The sequence below is a fragment of the Ascaphus truei genome, chromosome 5, assembly GCF_040206685.1.
Source record: "Ascaphus truei isolate aAscTru1 chromosome 5, aAscTru1.hap1, whole genome shotgun sequence".
In the NCBI taxonomy this organism is placed as follows: domain Eukaryota; kingdom Metazoa; phylum Chordata; class Amphibia; order Anura; family Ascaphidae; genus Ascaphus; species Ascaphus truei.
This window is the reverse complement of record NC_134487.1, coordinates 139,843,928-139,868,584: the sequence shown is the minus strand read 5'-3', so window position 1 is coordinate 139,868,584 and position 24,657 is coordinate 139,843,928. Positions and strand designations below refer to the sequence as shown.

The 24,657-nt window shown below is 45.4% G+C and overlaps 1 protein-coding gene across 1 annotated transcript in view; it reads left to right on the top strand.

Annotated features, from left to right (window-relative positions):
* Window positions 1-24,657, top strand: part of LOC142494677 (uncharacterized) — a 53,621-nt gene that overhangs the window by 1,529 nt on the left and 27,435 nt on the right. The window contains exon 2 of the mRNA XM_075599110.1: window positions 8,895-8,975. Coding sequence (XP_075455225.1) covers window positions 8,895-8,975 — 81 coding nt within the window. The remainder of the gene's footprint in view (window positions 1-8,894; window positions 8,976-24,657) is intronic.

Sequence of the window (24,657 nt, the reverse complement as noted above, 5' to 3'; positions counted from 1 at the left end):
ACAATATGTCGAATATGTGGCATGTATTATATTAGGGGTTTAAGCACAAAGCTTAAACATGTCCCCCAAGAGCAGGAAACAAACCCTTGAACTAAACAAAGGAGATAAAGAGTCAGCTTGCATTTCCCGTTGCAGGCACGCTGGCCTGTTGAGTATCCCATTCACTCCCTAAACTTGTTCTATACACTTTATTAACATTGGGTCCCTGCCAATTTGGGGGATTATGGCACAAACTTCATAATGCTCCTTTTAAATCCTGTTCCTAAGTGTGTCTCTAATACACAGGAAACCTGCCAAGGGATTGATGGTTTGTTTTTTTACAGATTGGGTAGAGAATTAAACTCCTCCTGGCAGCTACTACACTGCAAGAGTTAAGTTACCTTGACAATGCATCCTGTATAACGAATACAACATTTTTATTAATGAAACTAACATTCCAATATACATAATCAATAGTTTGTATTGTTATTTATTTTTAATATTGTAATATATTCTGAACACTTTGAAGACAAAGTCCCCCTCAGGGGTTGCATCTTATACTATATTAGTGAAAGCACTGTATGCCTGCCTGCCTGCATGCATGCATGCCTGCCTGCCTGCCTGGATGTCCGGTGTCCCTAGGGGAAATCTCATTGGTCCCTTGGGCCGCCCGCCCGCCCCCGCACACCCGCCCCCGCACACCTCTCATTGTCCTGAGGCGGAGTGACGGGCCAAAAAAACACATACTCACTCCACCCTCCTCAACGCACACACACACACACACTCCTCAATGCGCGCACACACACTCACACACACTCACTCCACCCTCCTCAACGCACACACACACACACACACACACCCTCCTCAACACACACACACTCCACCCTCCTCAACACACAAACACTCCACCCTCCTTAACGGCTGCCCGCCCTTGACCCCCCCCCCCCCGCGGCTGGCCCGCAACAACGGAACCCCCCCCCCTATCACCACTCCGCGGGACCTCAACATCACCCTCTCTCCCGGTGCTCACCCTCTCTCCCGGTGCTCACCCTCTTCCCCGGTGCTCACCCTCTCTCCCGGTGCTCACCCTCTCCCCCGGTGCTCACCCTCTCCCCCGGTGCTCACCCTCTCCCCCGGTGCTCCCTCCCACAGACCGCTCCCCCCCCCCCGAGCACGCTCGCACCTTCAGGCCTAGAGGCCGCGCCCCCAACTCACCATCCCCGCGCGTGCTGCTCCGGCTCTCTCTGCACGGGCCACGGCCCACACCACCTCGTGACCTGAGCGTCTCAGCTCCGCCTCGCCGGGGGGAACGGAGACCGCCGAGGAACCCGAGGAGGAGCGCGGCCCGGTGCGAGGTAAGTTACCGCAGGGGAAGGGATCTTTCACCCCCCCCCCCCGGCGCGTCACCCCCCCCCCCCGGCGCATCACCCCCCCCCCCCCCGGCGCTTCACCCCCCCCCCCCGGCGCTTCACCCCCGGCGCATGGCCCGGCCCTTCACCCCCCCCGGCCCTTCACCCCCCCCGGCCCTTAACCCCCCCCCCGGCCAGCCCTTCACCCCCCCGGCCTGGCCCTTCACCCCCCCCGGACAGGCCCTTCACCCCCCTCCCTGGCCATGCCCTTCACCCCCCTCCCTGGCCATGCCCTTCACCCCCCCCCCCGGCCATGCCCTTCACCCCCCCCCTGGCCATGCCCTTCACCCCCCCCCCGGCCATGCCCTTCGCCCCCCCCCTGGCCATGCCCTTCAACCCCACACCCCCAACCCCCCTGGCCATGCCCTTCACCCCCAACCCCCCTGGCCATGCCGTTCACCCCCCCCCTGGCCATGCCCTTCACCCCCAACCCCCCTGGCCATGCCCTTCACCCCCAAACCCCCCTGGCCATGCCCTTCACCCCCCCCTGGCCATGCCCTTCACCCCCCCCCCCTGGCCATGCCCTTCACCCCCCCCCTGGCCATGCCCTTCACCCCCAACCCCCCTGGCCATGCCCTTCACCCCCAACCCCCCTGGCCATGCCCTTCACCCCCAACCCCCCTGGCCATGCCCTTCACCCCCCCCCCCCTGGCCATGCCCTTCACCCCCCCCCCTGGCCATGCCCTTCACCCCCCCCCCCCTGGCCATGCCCTTCACCCCCCCCCCCTGGCCATGCCCTTCACCCCCCCCCCCCTGGCCATGCCCTTCACCCCCCCCCCGGCCATGCCCTTCACCCCCCCTGGCCATGCCCTTCACCCCCCCCGGCCATGCCCTTCACCCCCCCCGGCCATGCCCTTCACCCCCCCCCCGGCCATGCCCTTCACCCCCCCCAGACATGCCCTTCACCCCCCCCAGACATGCCCTTCACCCCCCCCCCCAGCCATGCCCTTCACCCCTCCCCCAGCCATGCCCTTCACCCCCCCGGCCCTGCCCTTCGCACCCTCGGCACCGCCTCACCTCTCCCGCCCAGCCTACCCGGCGCCGCCTGCAACGCTCCTCGGCAACGCCGCCTCACCTCGAGGGGGTGGGGGGGGGTGGGGGGGGGGTTCTCCCGCCAGCCTTGCAGGAGGGACCCTCCACATGCCCCGTGCTGCTCACCCCCCCTCCACATGCCCCGTGCTGCTCACCCCCCCTCCACATGCCCCGTGCTGCTCTCCCCCCCTCCACATGCCCCGTGCTGCTCTCCCCCCTCCCCCCTCCACATGCCCCGTGCTGCACACACACACACACACACACAAACTATATATATCTCTATACATAAATATATATATCTATATATATATATATATATATATATATATATATAGATATATATATATACACACACACACACACACTATATATATCTCTATACATAAGACACACACACGTACACAAACACACATGTAGACACACACAAATGTAGACACACACACACACAGATGTAGACACACACATGTAGGCACACACACACACACACACGTACACAGACACACACACGTACACAGACACACACGTAGACACACACACACACACACCTATACAGACACACGTATACACACAGCAGACTCACAGCAGACACACGTATACACACAGCAGACACACGTACACACACAGCAGACACACGTATACACACAGCAGACACACGTATACACACAGCAGACACACGTATACACACAGCAGACACACGTATACACACAGCAGACACACGTATACACACAGACACACGTATACACACACACGTATACGTATACACACACACAAGTAGGCATACGTATACACACACACACACGTAGGCACACGTATACACACACACGTAGACACACGTATACACACACATACACGTAGACACACACACGTACACACACGTCTACACACACACGTACACACACGTATATACACAGGCACATGTTGACACACGTATACACGCAGGCACACATATACACACAGGCGCACGTAGACACGCAGACGCACGTAGACACGCAGACGCACATAGACACGCAGACGCACGTAGACACGCACACGCACGTAGACACGCACACGCACGTAGACACGCACATGCACGTAGACACGCACACGCACGTAGACACGCACACGCACATAGACACGCACACGCACGTAGGCACGCACGTACACACGCACACGCACGTAGACAAGCACACGCACACGCACGTAGACACGCACACGCATGTAGACACGCACATGCACGTAGACACGCACACACACGTACACACGTACACACATGTACACATGTACACGTATACTCACACATGGAGTCATACACACACACATGTAGACATACACACACACACACACACACACACACACGTATACATACACATGTATACACACACACACGTATGCACACGCACGTACACGTACACACACACACGTACACATGTACACGTATACTCACACACATGTACACGTACACACACACACATGGAGTCAAACACACACATATGTAGACATACACACACACACACACATGTATACACACACACACACGTATACATACACATCATGTATACACACACACACACATGTATACACACACACACACATGTATACACACACACACATGTATACACACACACACACACATGTATATACACACACACACACATGTATACACACACACACACACACATGTATACACACACACACACACATGTATACACACACACACACATGTATACACACACACACATGTATACACACACACACATGTATACACACACACACATGTATACACACACACACATGTATACACACACATGTATACAAACACACATGTATACACACACACATGTATACACACACACCCTGTTGAGAAGTACACCACAACCACAACCTTATACTTTCTCGTAATGCTAAATATGTTTTCCATCTAGACCAGGGGTGGGCAACTCCAGTCCTCAAGGGCCACCAACAGGTCAGGTTTCCAGGATATCCCTGCTTCAGCACAGGTGGTGCAGTTTCCGACTGAGCCAACGATTGAGCCACCTGTGCTGAAGCAGGAATATCCTTTAAACCGGACATGTTGGTGGCCCTTGAGAACTAGAGTTGCCAATCCCTGATATAAATGTAGTCCTGATACAGTCCCCTCAAGGGGAAACAAAAAGATGGTTTAAATTTCCTGCTTTACACAGGCAAATGGGAAGATGCAACGTCATCTGTTGCAGCTTCCTATTGGCCGGCGTGACACGGGGGATTTAAACATCCAGTGACTAGTGGCGCTAGTTTTCCCGGTATATATCTCGGGAACCAGCGGGTCCCGTAGCTGAAATTATCATGGCGCATCTCCAAGGACTGCCTGATTTCCGCTAATGGAAGAACACTTTATTTCCTGTACAGTTAGCACACAAAAGGTTGTAAGGGGCATGTACAGCGCTGTGTGCACTGCAATGTCTGACTGGTACTTTACATTTTTGCATTTCTTTTTTCATCTTCAACAGTGAAACAGGAAGTATGGTTTGTCATGCAAACGTTTTCATTTGGTAACAAGAAGTGGTGTTGGAGAGGCAGAGCCAGCACTTCCTGCACACAAGCACATGCTGCTCTGACAAAGTGACGGTCTAAAATATGCATAGTTACAGTACAAACAGGAATAAGGAATAAGTCACAACAGTGCTGTTGGGCTGCTAGGCAGGGAGGGATTGAGTGAGATTGGGGCAATTGATGGAGGGTGGAGGTGAGGGGGTGAGTGAGGAAGAGAAGGAGTGAAACGGAGGTTAAAGAAATACATAGGGAGTTGGGGAGGGAAATAGAGGGGTCTCACGAGGTGCAATTCCTATGGTGTAGAAGGGAGGCACCTCATGGAACCCTTTAATGCAGGGGCGCGCAAACTGGGGGGCACGAGATTTTCTGGTGGGGGCGCGGAACTTACAGAGTCTCTGCGATCTTCTCTAAGGCATTTAAATTAAATGCCGGGTGAGCAGCGAAGGCCTCTGTAGGGTCCCTTATCTTGGCTCAGACGACTACTGGCGGCACATCGCCATGGCAACGCGTCAAATAATGCAGCAGGGTCACGTGATGCCACGTTTTCCATGGCAACGTGACTTCACATGACGTCGTGATGACAGAACGCGGAGCCAAGGTAAGGAGGGGGCGTGAGCAGGGGTGTGCAGGGGAGAAATATTGTGCACCCCTGCTCTAATGTAGGAATGTATGCATGTATGCACTGTATGTATGTATATATATTGCTTTATTTATATAACGCCACACAGGTACATAGGGATTTACAATACACGTGACATGATATAATAACACATAATGGGAATAAGCGCTTCAGACATATAACAATAGGAAAAGGAGTCCCTGCCCTGAGGAACTTACAATCTAAGTGTAATGCATGTGAGTGAACTCTTAATTGTTTTCTGTTTCAACAATGAAGATCTGATAAGAACAAAGATGTCAAACTCCAAGGACTGAAATCAATGAGATTTGGGTTGACAAAATACGATTTTAATGGAAAAGTATGGATTTTTTATCAGTGAGACTCCACTGAAGTCTACAAGGTCACATATGCTATAAATCAGTAAAACTCACAGAAAATCAGTGCGAATTGACATGTCTATGAGAAAGGTGCAAGGATTAATGTTAGTTATTTTAGCCAGTGTTTATTTTTTTTAAGACCAATCATAGGTAAGCCAGAGGGCCAGAATGGTCCGTCGGCTCCATTAGGGCTGGTTTGAGCTGGCTGAAGGATGGGGGGGAGGTTTTATTTAAAGGGAGAAAGCGGGACTAGGAGGCCAGAGGATTTAACGCACCAAGAAGGATGGGTGCAGAAGCTGCCCCTTTCATCCACTCACTGGAGCATGCTTTTTACCCCCTTCAGAGCTCCATCTGTACCCCTTCATACCACCCCACCTCCAGGTATGCCTCTCCCCGCAGTGATACTAACAAAACATAAGGGGGTAAGCACGGTACAGATATGAGGAGGAGTTCAGGTGCAGGTTGTACAGGAATCTGATTTCAAATGTTGGCACTAAGGATGTTCATCTGCGGCTGCGCAAGGTCACGCCGGAAAAATTGGCTCCCATTAGTAAAGAGCCGGGTGGGCGGCCTTCCAGTTAACAACTGGGAGAGGTCAAGAAAGGGAACTGCTGGGACTTTAACCAGAAAGTATGCGCAAGGGGAGGAGACTGTACAGCCACACATGTTCAAATTGCGGAGGGAGCCACGCAGCGACCAAATGTTTAAAAAAAGACAGGGGCCCCCAGCATGTGCAAAGCGGTCCTAGAAAGGGCAGCGACACCAATTAACATACAAAATATGCTGCCATGGCGCCAAGCATACCTCTACCAGGAGAAAGCATTTTTTCTGAGAAAGGGTTATTGACATAATCAGGACACAGGGCAGGGGGTCCATTGTGGCAAAAAGAGACATAGAATCAGCTTTCCGGTTGTTGCACCCTAGCAGTTTTAGGCTCATGGGGTGTAAACCAGAGGGTTCATACTATGTGGTTATGTGCCTCCCCAAGTGTTGCACCATTTCAAATGCCTATTTTTAGGTCTTTAGCACATTCATACACTGGTGCATGGAGCAAAAGTCGGGGAGGGAGACCATAGCACATTACCTAGACCAGCGGTGTGCAAACAGGGGGGCGCGAGATTTTTTTTGGGTGGTGCGGGTGGTTGCAGAGGTCCCGCACTATTCCCCAAGGCATTTAAATAAAATGCCGGGGGACCGCACGAGGCCTCTGCAACCTCTACTTAGCGGGATTCAGCTGGCTTCAGGACATGTGACGTCACGGTTGCCTTGGTAACGTAAGCGAGGTAAGGAGGGGGCGCACAATGGAGGAGAGCAGGCGGGGGGGGGGGCGCAGCAAAAAACTTTGTGCGCCCCTGATCTAGATGATTTCCTCCTGGTGGGACCCCCCGACTTCCAGTGTGTAAAGGGCTGTTAGATCTTAGCGCCAGACTCATGAGGGACCTAGGCGTACCTACAGTATAATGGAGGACAAAACCAGGGCCCTGTCAGCAGGCTATCATTTTTGGGTTTATAAATAGATACAATGGCTAGGGAGTCAAGGTTACCACGGGACAAGATGGTGAAATTGAGGAGTCTGATTCAGGGATGTAGGAGTGTCACACAGTGGGAAATGCAAGCCCTGCTGGGCCTCCTCAATTTCAGTGCAGGGTTATCCCCATGGGAAGAAGTTTCAGTAGAAGGTTAGAGAGCAACCGCAGGGGTAATCCGGCTACTGTATCACATTAGGATCACAAAGGAGTTGAAAGCAGATTTAAAGATATGGGAGATTTTCTTAAGGGATTTTAACGGAAATAAATTATGGATAGACAGAGGCCAGAGTAATCAGGAGCTGGTGATTTTTACACATGTGGCAGGGGCCCCCGGTTTCTGTGCTTATTTTAAAGGGGAATAGACTGATAACCTACACCAGTGATTAAGTTCCTGCGCAGGCTGGTGCCGAGATGCATGACATACACCATCAATTTCAGGGCCAAACATGACCCAGGGAGGCTAAACACAATAGCTGACACTCTGTTGCGGTTTAATTGGGTGGGCAAGCGGTACCCGCAGCTAGAGGTCTAACATGCCCACATCACCTTAGGAAGATAGGGACATCAGACTGATGGATCTGGTGCAAAGGTCACTAGCCCCTCTCACATGGGAAGCCTATCTATGCACTCGCATTCGGAAAAGCGTCAGAACAAAGGGTTAGAGACAGCAGCATACTGCTCTCTAGGTGTCCGCTAGCCCAGAAACACACCGGAATAACACATGCCAAGGCAGGAGCCATGCTGGCGGGGTTGTTCTTTATTCTGAATTTACACAGCCTCAAAGACATAACCAAAGATTTAATTGTCGGGAGATTCCTGATAGGCTGGGATGGGGGGAAACCAGCGAGACAGAAAAAAGGGAACCAATTACGCTAGACAGGCTGGAGGTGATTATCAATGCTGCCAAGCAGGAGTGCACAGGCGCAGCGGAAGGGGAGCTTTTTAGAACAGCATTTCTTGGCGCCTTCAGGGTCAGCGAGCTGGTGGCTGCTTCAAAAACAAGCACTAATTTAGGTTTACTACAGGCAAACGTAGCAATCAAAATACACAGGTCCTAAACTGATCAGGGTGGGAAGGGGACTTGCGTCCACTTCACAAAAAAACAGCAATAAAAAAAGCTACGCCCAGTCAGACTCATAAAACACTACGTGGAGGGCAGGCCCAAGGCAGGGGCAATTTTCTCATTCACCACGGCCGACCCCCCTTATCAGTTCCAGAGCATCCTCAAAAGTGCGTAGCAATGGGGGGTACGGACTCCAAGGTATTTGGGACGCATTCATTTAAGATTGGGGCAGCGTAAGCAGCTGTGCAGGAGGGCTCTATGATAGAGCAGATCAAAAAGCTGGCGAGGTGGAAGTCTAATGCATATAGGTCTACAACAGGGCCAAAGGGCACTCAAATCTGTGACACAAATGTATAATGCTTTCATGTTTTCCACCAGGGGCAAGCGGTAAAACCCGTCAAGTGTGGAAAGTGGGACACTCATTTGTTTACTGGGCACAAGAGAGAGCAAGTAAGCAGGGTAAGCCTCCACCTGGACCTAGAAAAAGAGAGGATGTATCTGTGATGGCTAGGGAACAGAGGTATGCGCTGGGATGATCTGCTCCCAGTTCTGTTGAAGGCCTTAACCGATTTCAAGGTAAAACCAGTCATCATTCTGTGGCACCTGGATGCCAAAGATTTAGCACAAAGCAAATCGTTGGAACTGATTTACCAGTGAAAACCAGACTGCGCCTGTTTAAAGGCTGTATGAAGGGGGGTAATAATCATCTGGTCGGAAATCATACCATGAATGACATGGGGGTGGGGGGGAAGCTGGGTGGGGTGTACAAAGCAAGGAAAAGAATAAACACAGCCATGTGCAGATTCATTCTCGCTTGCAGTGGAATGGTACTCAAGCACGGGGAGTTTAATACAAGAGACGGCAGTTGGCACAGGCAAGACGGGGTGTATTTACCGGACAAGTTTCACCGGTCCCACGCAGTGGGTCCTCCACTCCAGCCATGCTTACAGTGATGCTAAGGAAAGGTAAAGGTATGGACGCCCACTGGGCAGGAGGGTCCGGGTAGAGCCCCAACTATGGATTGACAGGCAGGAGGCACCGGCGGTGCCATGGACCTGCAATGCCCAATCATCGTGGGAAAACAGCATGCCGGCTGTACGGCTGCAACAAAGAGGGGGCGGTGAGCTGATGCATCCTGGGCAGACAGCAGGCGATGGAGGGAACACAGCTGAAAGGTGGCAGGCAAGGATCTCTCCTTTTGCTATAGGAGATGTGGATTAAGAGGTCCAACCCTGTTTGCCGCGTTGCGGCAACGGGCCTAACATATTAGGGCTGGAAGGCAGTTTCGTGGATTTTAACATGTGGTTAAAAATAAAGTTGTGACCTTTTTATTCCAGCCAAATGTGTGGTCTCGTTTATTAAGATGTTGGGGTCCTTATTGCAAGGGAGGATTGTAGCATGAAGCCTTTAAAGGCTGTGCCTATTGTGCCGCCGATGGCAACATGACGGCTGACGTCAACTGTCGCCACCGGCGAAAGTTATGTTTCGCTGGGTGGCGGCGTCGCGGGATTCTGGCAATTTGATTTGTTCAAGGGCCGTCACGTGACACGGCCCTTGAAAAATCTAATTTTGCCGGCTTCAGGTTTTCGGCTTGTCGCCATCGCGTGCACTATAAGCGCATGCAGCTGCAATGTATTTGTTTTCGGCGACGTCGCATCACCGGCACTATAAGCGCGGCCTAAGACTACGGCCTCAGTCACTGCGTGACCATGCGCATCGGAGCGCCTCTCACGTCCAGAAGAGCAGGTAAGATTTTTGCGGGTGCGTGGTGGGGGCGCAGCCATGACATCATGTGGTTTGTTCACCTTCATTGGTTGAACGCCGCCGTGACGTGGCAGATTCTCGTCCACTGCGCCAAATGACAAAAAAATCTTGTCTTTTGCCAAGGCGGTCACGCATCGCGCTTTTGTACGTGCCCACACACAAGCCGACTGGGGCTTGCCCCATAGAGGGCTATACTTGGTTTGTGGCGCGCACACAGCCCAGGCCACTGGGGACGAAAACTAAGACTGCTGCCCCAACAAGTACCACAGACTCATCTGCATGAGAATCAGAAATCAAGAGGGAAGGGCAGGTGTTAAAACTCACACTAGATCCTTATCTGTGCTCATTGAAGAGTACAAGAGTTATCTAGATGATAATATGTAACCATAATAAGGAAATCACATCATATAACAGACAGCTATTCCTTCTTCAAATATGATTTATTACAGGCACTCATAGGTATGGCCAGGTGCTAATAATTAATATCTTGATTGTAGCTCTTCAGCTTTGCTAGAGGGGACTTACTACAATTAACAAAGAAGCCTCAATGCACATCCAATTGACCATACAGTACATACATACATACATTATGGTGGGCCTGGATTTTGATCTTGCTAAGATTGTGTATGTGTAAACATAGAGGAGCCTTACTGCCACAGTACAACAAGTAATTCACTGTTGCGGTGAAAGAACTTGCACTTTAACCATTGCTATGCCAGAAGGATTGACTTCAATAGCACTGCATGTGTCAACTCTTTGGGATGAGCTTCATTGTTCAAATCACTCTGTCAAAGCAGAATAAAGCTATGTCTTAACAGGACTTAAATAAGAGTCCAATCTGAGTTTGAGAGCAACATACATGAAAAATAAAATTTTGCACAATTTGAGTACTTTTCTCTCTCATCCTCAAAAATACAGATGTAGAAGGTTTAATAATATATCTTGTTATAATGCAGGATATAATTTCCATAGGCTTCAATGAACGTCTTTTTGCATAATATTCCAACATTTCTCATCATATCCCACCAAAATTAACAATGAAGCCTGCTACATGTGTAATAAATGGGGATTATTAATTGAATATTGATAGCGATATCTTCAATGGGAGTTTCTGCATGATTGTACTCTGACCCTATCACAGATTAATTAATAACCCCCATTCAGGGCCAATGACCGGGGAGGAGACATGTGTCGTGGGCATAGTGGTTCTGGGGTGCCCGGCAGGCCGAGAAAGGAAGTTGGGCCTAACTTGCTCAAATGGTCCCTCAGGTGCCTGGATTGGATCACCCCCCTCTGGGAGAATTGTCAGAGCTTAAAAGAAGAGCATTTTTACATATAGTTTTGCCAAGTCCTTCTCTAGATGATCAAATGTGTCACAAATTTAGAAAACCAGAGTTATCAGTATGTGATCCATAGCCCTGCCTACCTACTGCTTTATTATTCAATTATAAATGTTATCACAAGCAAAGTAATATTGGATCATCTAATTGTGATATGATTTGAGATTGAATAATAAAGCACGAAGGGCCAGTGGTATCTTCAATATGTTTCCATTGCCACAAATCTTTGCTTATAAGGTCCCATCCCTGACTACTGGTGTAACAGTTTGGAATTATAATAATTCCCAGGAGGCAAATGTTTTTAAAGCAGCAAGCTGCCATTTTTTTTAAATTAAAAATAAATAAATGTTTCCCTTTAATTTGTGCACAATACAAGCCACACAATGATAAGTAATTAGCTAAGTCGCTGATCAGCAAAGATTTGGCTCAGAGTTCACTAAATGGCTGGCAGTGCAGCAGAAAGATGCAAAGTTCTGTGGGGAAGATCGTGTGACCAGACAGTCACTAGATACAATTGGTGCACTGCTAGAGAGAGTGCAGGGCTCAAAGGGATGTGCCAGAGCCTGTTTAAGAAGAGGAAGCTGATGTGCCTTTTTAAATGATTGCTATAGAAACAAAAAATGCTTGTTACGTTATAATACACTAAAAATATCATTCAGGGTTGTTTAAAAAAATGCTACAAGTATTTTCTCATAGTACAAAACTGATTTATATATTTATTTAAAAAAAAACACGTAGGATATTGCTTGGTCTGCAGCTTTAAAGAAACAAAATGACACATCCCAGATCACTTATGGCTAGGAGATACATTGGAGCTATGTTATGTATCAACACAATGAAATGTGTTTCGATGCACAGAATTTTTTAGTTATTATTTCTTACTTGCTTCTTCAAACGTTAGGCAAATTTAGGGCACAGTTTTGATGCCAAATAAAGTAGAATAAAATGACACTTACTGTAGACAAAGAATTGTATACATCACTTGTAATATATGTGTCTCGTAACAACAAAAACGAATAGGCAATACCATTCTGTGGCTAACAAAATGCTTTTATTTGTGCGAGCTTTCGAGATACACTGATCTCTTCTTCCGGCGGTGTTACAATGAATGAAGCAAGAAAGGTTTTTACTTAAAAACAGTATATCCTCGAATGTATCTGTGACCGAAGCCAATCCCTCCCTCTGTGCTGTATGCGATTTATGACTTAAGGTGTTAAATGATCCCTGAATGTTAATTTTATTATTAAGCCTGGCTAACAGTACAGATACCTCTACATATTTGTTTTGTTTTGTTTTGTTTTGTATGTATGTATGTATGTATGTATGTATGTATGTATGTATGTATATATATATATATATATATATATATATATATATATATATATATATATACACACACACGCACACACACACACGTATGTATGTATGTATATGTATGTGTATATATAAATATATGTGTGAATATAATATATGTAATAATTAGTAACATAGTAAGCAGAAACTGGAGAGGGATTTAATTTTCTTTAGCAAATGCTCCTTGTGTGATGTTACTCTGAGTGACCTTGCATAGGCAAGTGCCCTTCCCTCTCCCCCTTCAGCTGATTAGTTCTCTGGCAGACACAGGAGAGGTTAAGGTTGGAGGAAATACTTTATCGACATGCATTGTCCTTTTCAGGGACCCCATTTTAAACAATAACAATTTTCAAAGGAGAAAAAAAGTCAAATTTTTGGCCCAAGGGTGAGAACATTTGTTTAAGTAAGTCCACTAAATGTATAAGTTGATTTACAATTGTATGTATGAGCTACAGTAATTGAGGCTATCCTATAATTTCAAAGTCACACACAGGAGTCAGGAAGGAATTAATTTTTTCCCCTTATGAGACATCACTGGATAATGATTCGCTAGCGTTTTTTGTTTGCCTTGCTCTTGATCAAAATACTGTAATGACAAATATAGGATAAGTTCTGTATCTGTCGTCTAAATTTAACATAGGTTGAACTCAATTGACATATGTCTTTTGTCTATCTTGTACTGTATATGAAACTATATAACTATGTAAAAGAAAACAGCAGTGGGACAAAGAGGATGAAGATGAGAGAAGCAAACAGGAGAGGAAGACCAGATGGAAAAGGAGAATAAGAGTTGAAAAATGAGCAGGAAATTAGTAAGACTGGCCATGAGTGTAGGACACAGGACCACTGTGTGTCCCTTGTGAATAACCTGACAGAGCAATTGATCATCACTTATTATATATAGCACAGTCGTGTCTTGTAATGAATACAAACAGTGGTAAAAAAAAAAAAAAAAAACTTTGCTAATTGATACACAAACACCCCAATGCCCTTTATATTTTCTTGACTGGCCGGGCCTGGGACAGCAGTCCCAGCTGCAACCCCCCCCCCCATCCTCTGGTTGGCGGCCCTTGCTTCAAGACCTATGTCAAAGTCATTTTGAAACCCTCTCTTCTTTTTCCCACAGATACAGTGTCTCATCAAATCCTGCTGCTTCTTTTAAATATTTCCAGAATTAGACCCCTTCTCACACTAGACTGAACCACCGCTACCGGTGGGGTTCCCGTTCAAACTGATAGCAGTCAAGAATGGGAAGCACCTCACTCCAGAAGAAGCTGACGTTCTTGAAATCATTGGGAATATCTCCTGAAAACCACCAACAGGATCCTGTGAGGGTGCGAGCAGCAGACTGTAAAATATTGCCCCAGCGAGCTTCAGAAAGATTGGCGAGCCAGAAGCCCTCTAGGGCGGATGAGTAAACTACTTAGAGCTATCTCCCCCCCTACGATGAGACGGCTGCTTTCCCCCTTTCCCCTCCCCCCTACCTCCATCTACTAAGAACGTACATGGCTGGAGGAGCCACGAGAGGCGACTCTTCCGACCACACCCAGCACCATTTTTGTGGCACATACCCGGAAGTACATAGAGCCCGGTGAGGTACTCCATTTACCCCTAAGCTGAGGCCCTCTGGTAGGCCTGGGAAAAACTATGGTGCCGGGTTGCTGTCTCGTGTCCCATCATCTCCCCTCAATCCCACCCCCCTGCAGCCTGCGGTATCAATCAGTACCCCAGAAAAAGGAAGTAATTAAAGTTTTACACCTGGTGCTGGTCTGCACGATGGATTTTGTCATGGCTGTGGAGGTTGTTGATCTACTAATTCAACTGCCCCCCCAATCTCCCTGACCTCCCTCTCCAGCCCCAGACAGCAAACCTAACGATAATATTGGGCTTTACATGCATTATACACCCAATTGCAAACCCTATAGGGCACATGTCCCAATCTCTCTTAGAAGGGCTAACTATAAATCAAGACCCCACCGAGGGAAGGTGGGTGGTATCACAACTCCACAATCTTACACTTCTAATTCATGGCTAATCTCACTTCTCTAAAGTTAATTTCTCAAAATGTCAAAGGCCTTCAGTCGAATAAAAAAAGGAGACTGGCGCTCCTAGAATTAAAAAGAACTGGAGGATATATCCTTTTCTTACAGGAAACACATTTTAATGTCTGCAGCCCCCTCAACACATTCAGAAACACTTTTCCACAAGCATATTACTCATCATTCACTAGTAAGAAAAGAGGAGTAGCAATCCTAATCAAACAAGGAATCCCATTCAATGCCGAAAAAATTATCACAGATCCGGAGGGCAGATTTGTTATAATACATGGCTCCCTAGCCGGCACTTCCGTCACTCTAGTTAACATATATGCGCCAAATGAGAACCAACCTGACCTACACTGGCGACACACTTTATTCGAGCTTGGCTAGTCCCACGAATTCGGGTATACCCGGGTGTATTGAGGTTTGTGACTGTTTTCTGCCCGAGTGCATTGAGTTATTTTCCAAGCAGGGATTAAAGCATTTTATTACCGCTGGCTGCAATACTGCACAGTATATATATATATATACTGCATTACAATTCATGAATTTATGCCATCTGGTAGACACGCGAAGCATTGCAGCCTATTAAATCCTAATCATTATCATTTAACAGATCAGCCGCCCATCAGCCAGGCATGAACCCAGGCTGGGAAGGCAAGTGCAACGGGGCTTGTCAGAGGTGAGGAGCGGCGCATTCCAGGTATCTGCCAGGTACATACTGGGTATTTGCTCGAATAAAGTGTGTCGGTGCAGTAGTGCAGACGGTATTAGAAACAATAGAGCCCCAATACTGAACATCTATCATAGTGGGTGGAGACATGAATATGGTGACAGCACCAGAAATAAATAAGTCAACTATACTGGACAAGACACACTCAACCCATGTCTATAAGACAGCTAAAAAATTCAGGGACCTACTTACGAGTTTTCTTTAACTGACGGTTGGAGAGCTCAACATCCAGGCCAACGAGATTACATATTTTATTCTCTTTCACACCAAACATATTCAAGAATCAACAACTTGTTGGTCTTCAAGAATATCTTCCATTCATCTCTGGGATTGAATATAGGTCCAATAACTTGGTCGGACCATTCGCCAATTGACCTGACCCTTACATACCCTTTCCATAAGAACAACATATTCCGGTGGAAGCTTAATGATTCCCTTCTAAATTATCCCGAAATTGAAAGTGCAATTAAATGGTCATTAACAGAATATTTTCAAATCAACAAGGGAACGGTATCAACACCCGCGATATTATGGGAAGCCCATAACGCGACAATACGAGGCGACTTCATCTCAATCACGTCCCACAAAAAAAAAAGTAAACTCAAAGCCTATAAAGAAATATAGACAAAATAACAAGTCTAGAGCAACAACATAAAAATAACCCATCAAAAAGACTGTATAAATCCCTTACAGCGGCTAGGTTAACATTAAGACAGATTCAATTAGAGGACACGGAAAGAGCATTAAATGGACCAAACAGCACTATTACGTTAAAGGCAATAAAGCTTATAAATTGTTGGCTAACAGACTAAGAGGGATAAAGGTCAGATCACAAATATCTATGATAAAAAGCATGTAAAATCCTTCATAACGAGAAGGACATAGCCCTCGAGTTCACCAAATACTATACGAAACTATACAACCTAGGGCCTCCCTGGGAAGAAAACCGCTAGCATAGATGCGATTTCGCAATACCTAGAAAACTTCAAATTGCCCCAACTGACTCAAACAGAGGAGACACCTTAAATAAGAAAAGAATACAACTGGAACTAATGAAGGCAGTTAAAGCGCTAAAGGCAGCAAAATCCCCAGGACCAGGCGGTCTCACAAACATATACTTCAAGACATTCTCCCGATTCTTGCTCCATGCATGCTTGAGTTGTTTAACTCATTCTTGGAGGGGGAACGGATCCAGGCACCCATGGCCGCAGCAAATCTAGCCATAATTCATAAAGAAGATCGGGACCCGCTCCAATGTGGCAGCTATCACTCAATATCATTACTAAACACGGATCTTAAGATCTATAGTAAAATCCTTGGAAATAGGCTAAACCCCATCTTTCCTAGATTGATCCATATAGATCAGGTAGTGTTTATCATGGGTAGGCAAGCCTCAGTTAATACAAGGAAAATAATTGATATGTTGAGCATGTGCATCTCACCGGTATTAAAGCGGTCTTGTTGAGCCTTGACACGGAGAAGGCATTCGATAGAATACATTGGCAATTTTGGGATAAAACCATGCAAAAATTTGGATTCGAGGGCCCATTTTTAGAGGGTGTCAGAGCCTTATATCAGAGTCCTATGGCCTCGGTCAAACTCCCGGGAAACAACGGAGACTCAATAAAAATCAAAAACGGCACCAGACGGGGCTGCCCCCTGTCTCCCCTTCTCTTTGCATTGTCAATAGAACCCCTCGCCTCAAATATTAGAAACAACCCAGACATTCAAGGTATCACCATAGGTGACATAGATTACAAAATATCCCTATTCGCGGATGATATTATTCTATCATTATCAAACCCCCAAATAACCTTACCCAACCTCCAATCTGTATTAACAGAATTTGGCAGAATCTCGGGCTATAAGATAAATGACAAATTAGAAGCCCTAAATTTGACCCTCCTGCCACGAGAAATTAAATTACTACAAACAAATTTTAAGTATAAATGGAGTAATTCCCATATCAAATACCTTGGAGTCAAGCTAGCCAGACACTATGGCTCCCTTATCCAATGCAACTACCACCCCCCCCTATTTAATAAGATTAAGAATGACCTACAAAGCTGTGACAAATACCAGATCTCTTGGATTGGAAGGATAATATTAGTTTAAATGAAAATTCTCCCTAGACTCTTATATTACTTTCAGACTCTCCCAATCCAAATCACAATATCAGAGTTTTAAAAACCTGCAGAGGCTAATCTTCCAATTTATATTGCAAAATAAAAGGCCTCGGATGGCGAGATCAGTCATGTTGGCAATGAGAGCAAGGGGAGCCATGGGGTTCCCAGATATACTAAAATATCAGGCTGCCCAGTTGAGACAGGCAGTTGTCTGGAATGCTTACCTGAAGCTGTTTTGCTAGCTGGGTATTAAATCCCATTATTCAGGGAGTACTCCGTTAGCAAACTCCCTATGGTCTCCCGGGGGAAAGGACTCGGATGCTATAAGATTCAATTTGGGCCAGATGGGATGCACATGGACTATCTGGAATAGAACCAAAGGGAAATATAAACTCACCTCATCACCATCCCAATTAACGCCTCTATGCCATAACCCGGATTTCCCACTGGGATGTGAACCACAACAGTTTGACCATTATAATAAAAAAAAAAATGGACAGTAGCAGATCTCCTGGGTTAAGGGAAGATTCTTAGCTTCCAGGACTTATGCAGCAAGTATGAGGCCCATGACCTGAATATATTCAAATACCTTCAGTTACGACATTTTGTGAACAAAACATCATACACTACAGCCTTTCCTGAGATCGCCAGCTTTGAGTCATACTGTCAAAGGGGAGTTTACCAGAAAGGGCTGATTATGAACATGTACCTTGGAATGGAGGCCAGGAGACACCCCTGACCATAATTAAGTAGAACTGGGAGAAAAGACCCCCTGCGATGCTAACCAGATATGTCCATGTGAATAGCGTGCAAAGTGTAGCACCTTGTACCTTGATCCTACTCAAAAGACAGCTTGATTAACCCTTTCATGGATCATCCCACGTTGTCAGCCACCTCAAATACATCACTTCATATGCTTGTTCAATAGCCTAATACATTAGGTATATCTTACATGAACTTAGCAAAGGTGTTCTTTGAACTGTGACTTGATTGCAGCAAACAAACGTCTAAGGGTATACCAAAGTAATGGTTACTCACTCATTAGAACTGTGGGACTCCGGGTGCTGTCGGTGTGCTCCTACCAAGTTGATTCAGCATGGAGAAGGAGGTTTGAACGGCGGTGCAGTTGCCATGAGAGGAAAGATGGAGACCGGACTGCTTGCTTCACGGTACACAAACATTTATTGTAGGCGCATAAAAGTAGCACGAGGAACCTCTTACGCTTTTCATGCAGGTGACCGCACTTTATCATAGAGTAAAACATAGTAACAAACAGCACGACTAAATACCCACGATGCCCCCCTCTTTCCCATGACGTATCGACATGGCAGACAAATGAAAAGTAACTTAACCCACTGCTAACAAATCAGTATCCTATTCACAAACTGAGGTGCAGGTAAAAGATACGTACACAGGGCGGAACAATAATATATGAGATTAAAAACCGAAAAACACCTATAGACTCTTAGGAAAATGCATTCGCAAAACACACTAATCAATATTGATAAATGACCTTAAATTCTATTGGATATACTGCATAATCCTGAGTCTAAAGAATTAAAAATAAAATAATCATAAAATATACAAACTTTTGCTACAATCTAAATCCGGAACAGACCTATAATTAAACAAAAAAAGCATAGAAAAGAAAGAAAAATAATAATAATGATAACTAGAATTATATCTCCCAAAATTATTAATGTAATTGAAGAATAATACAATAAATAATCATTTTTAAATACCATTATTTAAATAATAATGTATGGGAGAATATAAAAAAATATCTCTATATAACAGAGATGAAGAATGACATATCCTTAGTGCAAATATGAACTTGATCGTTACTGCACCGACACACTTTATTCGAGCAAATACCCGGTATGTACCTGGCAGATACCTGGAATGCGCCGCTCCTCACCTCTAACAAGCCCCGTTGCATTTGCCTTCCCAGCCTGGGTTCATGCCTGGCTGATGGGCGGCTGATCTGTTAAATGATAATGATTAGGATTTAATAGGCTGCAATGCTTCAGGTGTCTACCAGATGGCATAAATTCATGAATTGTAATGCAGTATATATATATATACTGTGCAGTATTGCAGCCAGCGGGAATAAAATGCTTCAATCCCTGCTTGGAAAATAACTCAATGCACTCGGGCAGAAAACAGTCACAAACCTCAATACACCCGGGTATACCCGAATTCGTGGGACTAGCCAAGCTCGAATAAAGTGTGTCGCCAGTGTACATTAAATCAATGTTACAGAATGAGTGTTCTGAGTCCCTAATACAAGAGTTACTCATACCTTATTTCAGAAATAGTCATAATAAAATTTGAACTTAACCGGTCCATTGGATTCTCTGATATAAGAGTGACTCATATATTGTTTTACAAATTATAAACCATTTCTCAAAGAAAAAACATAGACCAAGAACTAAAGTAAGATGAGAGAGGAAACACCTATTGCAAAAAATGTTGAAGTTCCCAATCTATATTTATGCCAGCTGGACTAAGCGTGTCTAATGAAAAGACCCAAAACAACTCTTTTTCGTTAGGAGATTCCTCCACGTATAGGAGCTTCAATGTGCTCAATCGCCATAAAATCCAACGCCACCCTGGGGGCATTCAACTAAATGCTTTGAAACAGCGTGTTTTAAATCCCTGTTCCTAATGAATCGTACGTGTTCCCTCATACGCTCTTTTAAGGGCCTAATTGTTCTCCCAACGTAGCCCTTGGTACATTTACACCAAATGTAATACACAACGTGTATTACAGTTGATAAATGATTGGATAACATAGGGGTTTTTCATTTTTTTTTCACTTTTAAAGATTTAGTTGGAAGAACAAATTCACACATTTTGCATACTCCACATTTGAAAAAACCTTTTGGGGCCTTTAGTTCAAATTGTGCTGTATACGTTCTGAACAGAACAGACTTGGTGATAGATGGGTAGCCAAAGTATTGGCTTTTTTAAATACCAATTTGGGACCCTTTTCAATGAAGGGAGAAAGCTCAGAATCAAGGCCTAGGACACCCCAATGTTGATTGATGATACACCTGATTTGTTGAGCCTGGTTACTGAATTTTGTTATAAGGAAGGGAGTTTCTGACCCACAGTTAACTTCCTTGGATTTTTTGGCAGACTTGTTGCCACATTTGGAGATTAAATCCTGCCGATTTAGCCGAAAAGCATGATCAAAGCATTCTGTATTGTTACATCATCACAACCTCTAGTTTTAAATCTGTGCATAAGATCTTGTGATTGGTGTATGAACACCTCATCAGAGGAACATAGCCTCCTCAACCTAAGGAATTGTCCATAAGGAATCCCTTTAATTAAAGGCCTTTTGTGACTGCTGTCTGACCTTAGAAATGTATTCCATGAATTGATCTTTCTAAACACCTCCATTTGGATGGTGAGAGAAAGATGAATATACAAGTGAATATCCAAATAATTAATATGATTATTGTGACTCATACGTGAATTTAAAATAATGGGAATAGGTGTTTGTTTTATGATTTATGTTTTGCCTTAAAGGGACAGTGCACAAATGTTCAGTTGTTTTTGTGGAGAATAAAACCACTCATTATTATAGTTTACCCAGAAATGCATGTGTGGAATCGTCTGTCCTCGCCAACAGGCTGCTCTGTCACAAGTGGTTAGGGAGTTAACAGACATGATATAATGCATTATTTTGTATGGTTAGGTTTACTTTATCATGATAATGGGATTTAGTTTAGTATGTTTTAACTAGACTTGCCCCACTGTCTGCTTGGTGCATAACTATACAGATTGCCAATAATAAATGTTGCTAATAAATAGTAAATAATTAATAAATTGATTTTTTTTTAATGAGAATGTACCTTTAATGGACCATGTAGTTAAACGTTTGATCCTGGAGATCAGCAGATTCAATGTAGGTGGTGATACACGAAGAAGAAACCTCAGAGGTTTTTGAAACTCTGTACACTAGAATTTCATCTATGAAGAATGTTAATGCAGATTTGCTGAATATGACCTACTGTATATCATATCTGCATTAATGAGCCATCAGAGCCCATTTATGAGTGAAAGAGTTTGTACAGCATACAGTCTCACACTACACATCAAAAAGAATGTTCAGAATCGCTGTACTTTCTGATATTTATTAAGCACTATTGTGTTGGTCCATTTAAAGGCTTCAACCAATAATTATTCTGAACGTCTCCATGATTAATATGGCTAATACAATTTTCACTTATTTGGTACCATGACAAAATACACTTTTTGTCTGAAGGGTTCTTGTTTGGGAACCTTAAACCCCACCGTCTTTTAGGGTAAAGCACAGTCACAGGACCATCCAGCTCTGGTTTAAAGGCTTTATTTTCTTTGTCACTCTAGTGGACAAAATCACGGCAAACAAAAGAATCAAAATAAATTCCTTGCTCTATCTGAGCATTAACTAGACAGCAATTCTCTAGCTATCTTTTGGGTGGCTTTCCCACTTACCAAACAATAAAACAGTTATCATAAACCAAACCTGTTGCAGGCCAGTGCCTGTCTGTAGCATCCAGCTCTCTTAGGCTAAGGCCCCGCTCCCTCAGTCAGCGCGCCCGCACTGCAGACAGGCGGGGCGCTGACAGACACAGACCGCGATATGCAGTCTGTAGGGAGCCGGGAGCCGGAGAGGGAGGGGGGCGGGCTCCGATCGTGGTGCCGTCCGCCCCCCCACACACATACATATACACACACAAAACACACACACATACACACACTTTAATAACACGCAGCTCCTTCCCTGCTCCCCGCCCAAGGCGCCTCCCACCTAGCTCCTTCCCTCCTTTCCTCCCCATTGGCTGACTCGCGTACCACGTGATGCGTCAACGCCGAAATTCACAAGATTTTTGCAGCATCGGCTGGCTGACGCGTCACAGTACGTAGTCAGCCCTGTCGGAAGGAGGTAGCGGGTTCGCAGCCTTAGCTGGAATAAGGGGAGAGGGAAGAACTGACCTAGCCTGCCCTTTCTTATACTCTGTTAATTAAGGACAGGTGATCTGCACCTGTCTTCATTTGCGAAACCTTCCTGGGCCTTTAACCCTTAATAGGGATAGGTATAATTTGCAAATGCAGGTCTTATGTATCTCCCACCCACAACTTCACCACCTTTCCTCTCACAGTACTCTAACACCTTCTCTGGTGGATGGGTTGGCTGAAAGAAGTGGGATACAGAAAATACAGACATAAAAGAAAATGGAGTGAAAAGGAACAAACTTTGAAAATGTGCATAATAAAAATATACTTCTTTGTGTGAATTTAGTACTATTAAAAAAAAATGATGTTCACCATTCATAAAATGTCGTTTGAGCGTAAATAGTGTAAAATATCCCTTTTACGATTAAAAAAAGCCCTGAGGGATGAATGCTGCCTAATCCTTCTAATTGAAAGGTTCCCATTCAAAAATCAAGGTGTCATATTGATGTGGGAGACAGGCGATGCAAGTGGAAGGTCATGTAAGGTAAAAATTGAAGGGAGCAATTGATTTCTAAGAACAGGGTGTACGTTTTCCACCGATGAAGAACGTCTGACATAGGATACCCGTCGGGATACATCTTGATGTAATTTCTTGTGCGATCTGTGTTGTATGTTGTTCCTGGTGCAGCATTTAGAGATTTAACCTCTGGTCCTTCTACTTAATGGTGTCCGTCAATGAGGGTTTATGAGCAGTGACACAGGCTGCTGAATACTCCTCTGATGTCGGATGAAGAACAAGCTTTGGACTCCAAGACCAATGTGATTGGCACTTACTGATACTTACTTCATTACGTCCCCCTCCTGGAGATCGCTGAAATGGGGGATTGGGTAGCCCCCCTCCTTTTGGACTTACAGCTGCACAGACCGGTTAAAAAATCCACAAGGACTCTACTTGCGCAGAGGGACTCTGCATTTGAGACAAATAGGTGTATTGATGTTTTTCACATTTCTATCAGGATTTATGGGTTTTAGAGCTTTGTCAATTGTTGGCGCTCTTTGGTGAAGATTTACCAAGGTTCCGTTTCCATGGCCAGGCAGATTTAAGTGACAATGTCAGAATTCATTTTTTTTAATTGCAGATGTATCAGTTGTTTGCTGGTGTTATGCGATTCCCCTGATTATATAAGGGTGAGAAAGCCAAGCACACAGTTGAAAAAGAAAAGTTGTATCTCATTTTTAGAGAAGGAGAAAAACTGGTAGTAGTGCTCTTCCAGTTTTTCTCATTCTCTACTAGCCTACCCCTTGGACAGAAGCACACCTGGGGACCCCCCCCACCTTTGGATCGCATGGACTGTGCAGCACTCAGAGTCAGTCAATCGCTTGCTACATGTGTTCCTGTTCAGGACTTTATTTAGACAATTGGTACGCTATAGGGTGTTATTATGCTCAATCTTCCTGGTGTTATTGTTAACAACAGCGTCACTTATTAGTGAACTTACCATCCGGGACTGCAACCCAGTACCTGTCTTCTATCAAGTTTATGTTTAGGGGTCCCCCTAAACATATCTGGTTATTCATTCATTCATTTATCCTACTGTTGGGGTCTTTAGCATTACGCAGTCACATGGTCTATCTCATTTTTAGCAGTCCCTTAGTCTTAAGTGTGAGGCCTGAGACATGATATCAAGTAGGCTTCCAACTGTTTAAATGTCATAACCATGACACTCAGGACCTAGGCAACAAGGTAATATTATACTGAATACAAATGCATTATGGCTGAACAGGACACGTTTACATTAATATGCAGCATTTTATTAAGGGCACTGATAATGTTGT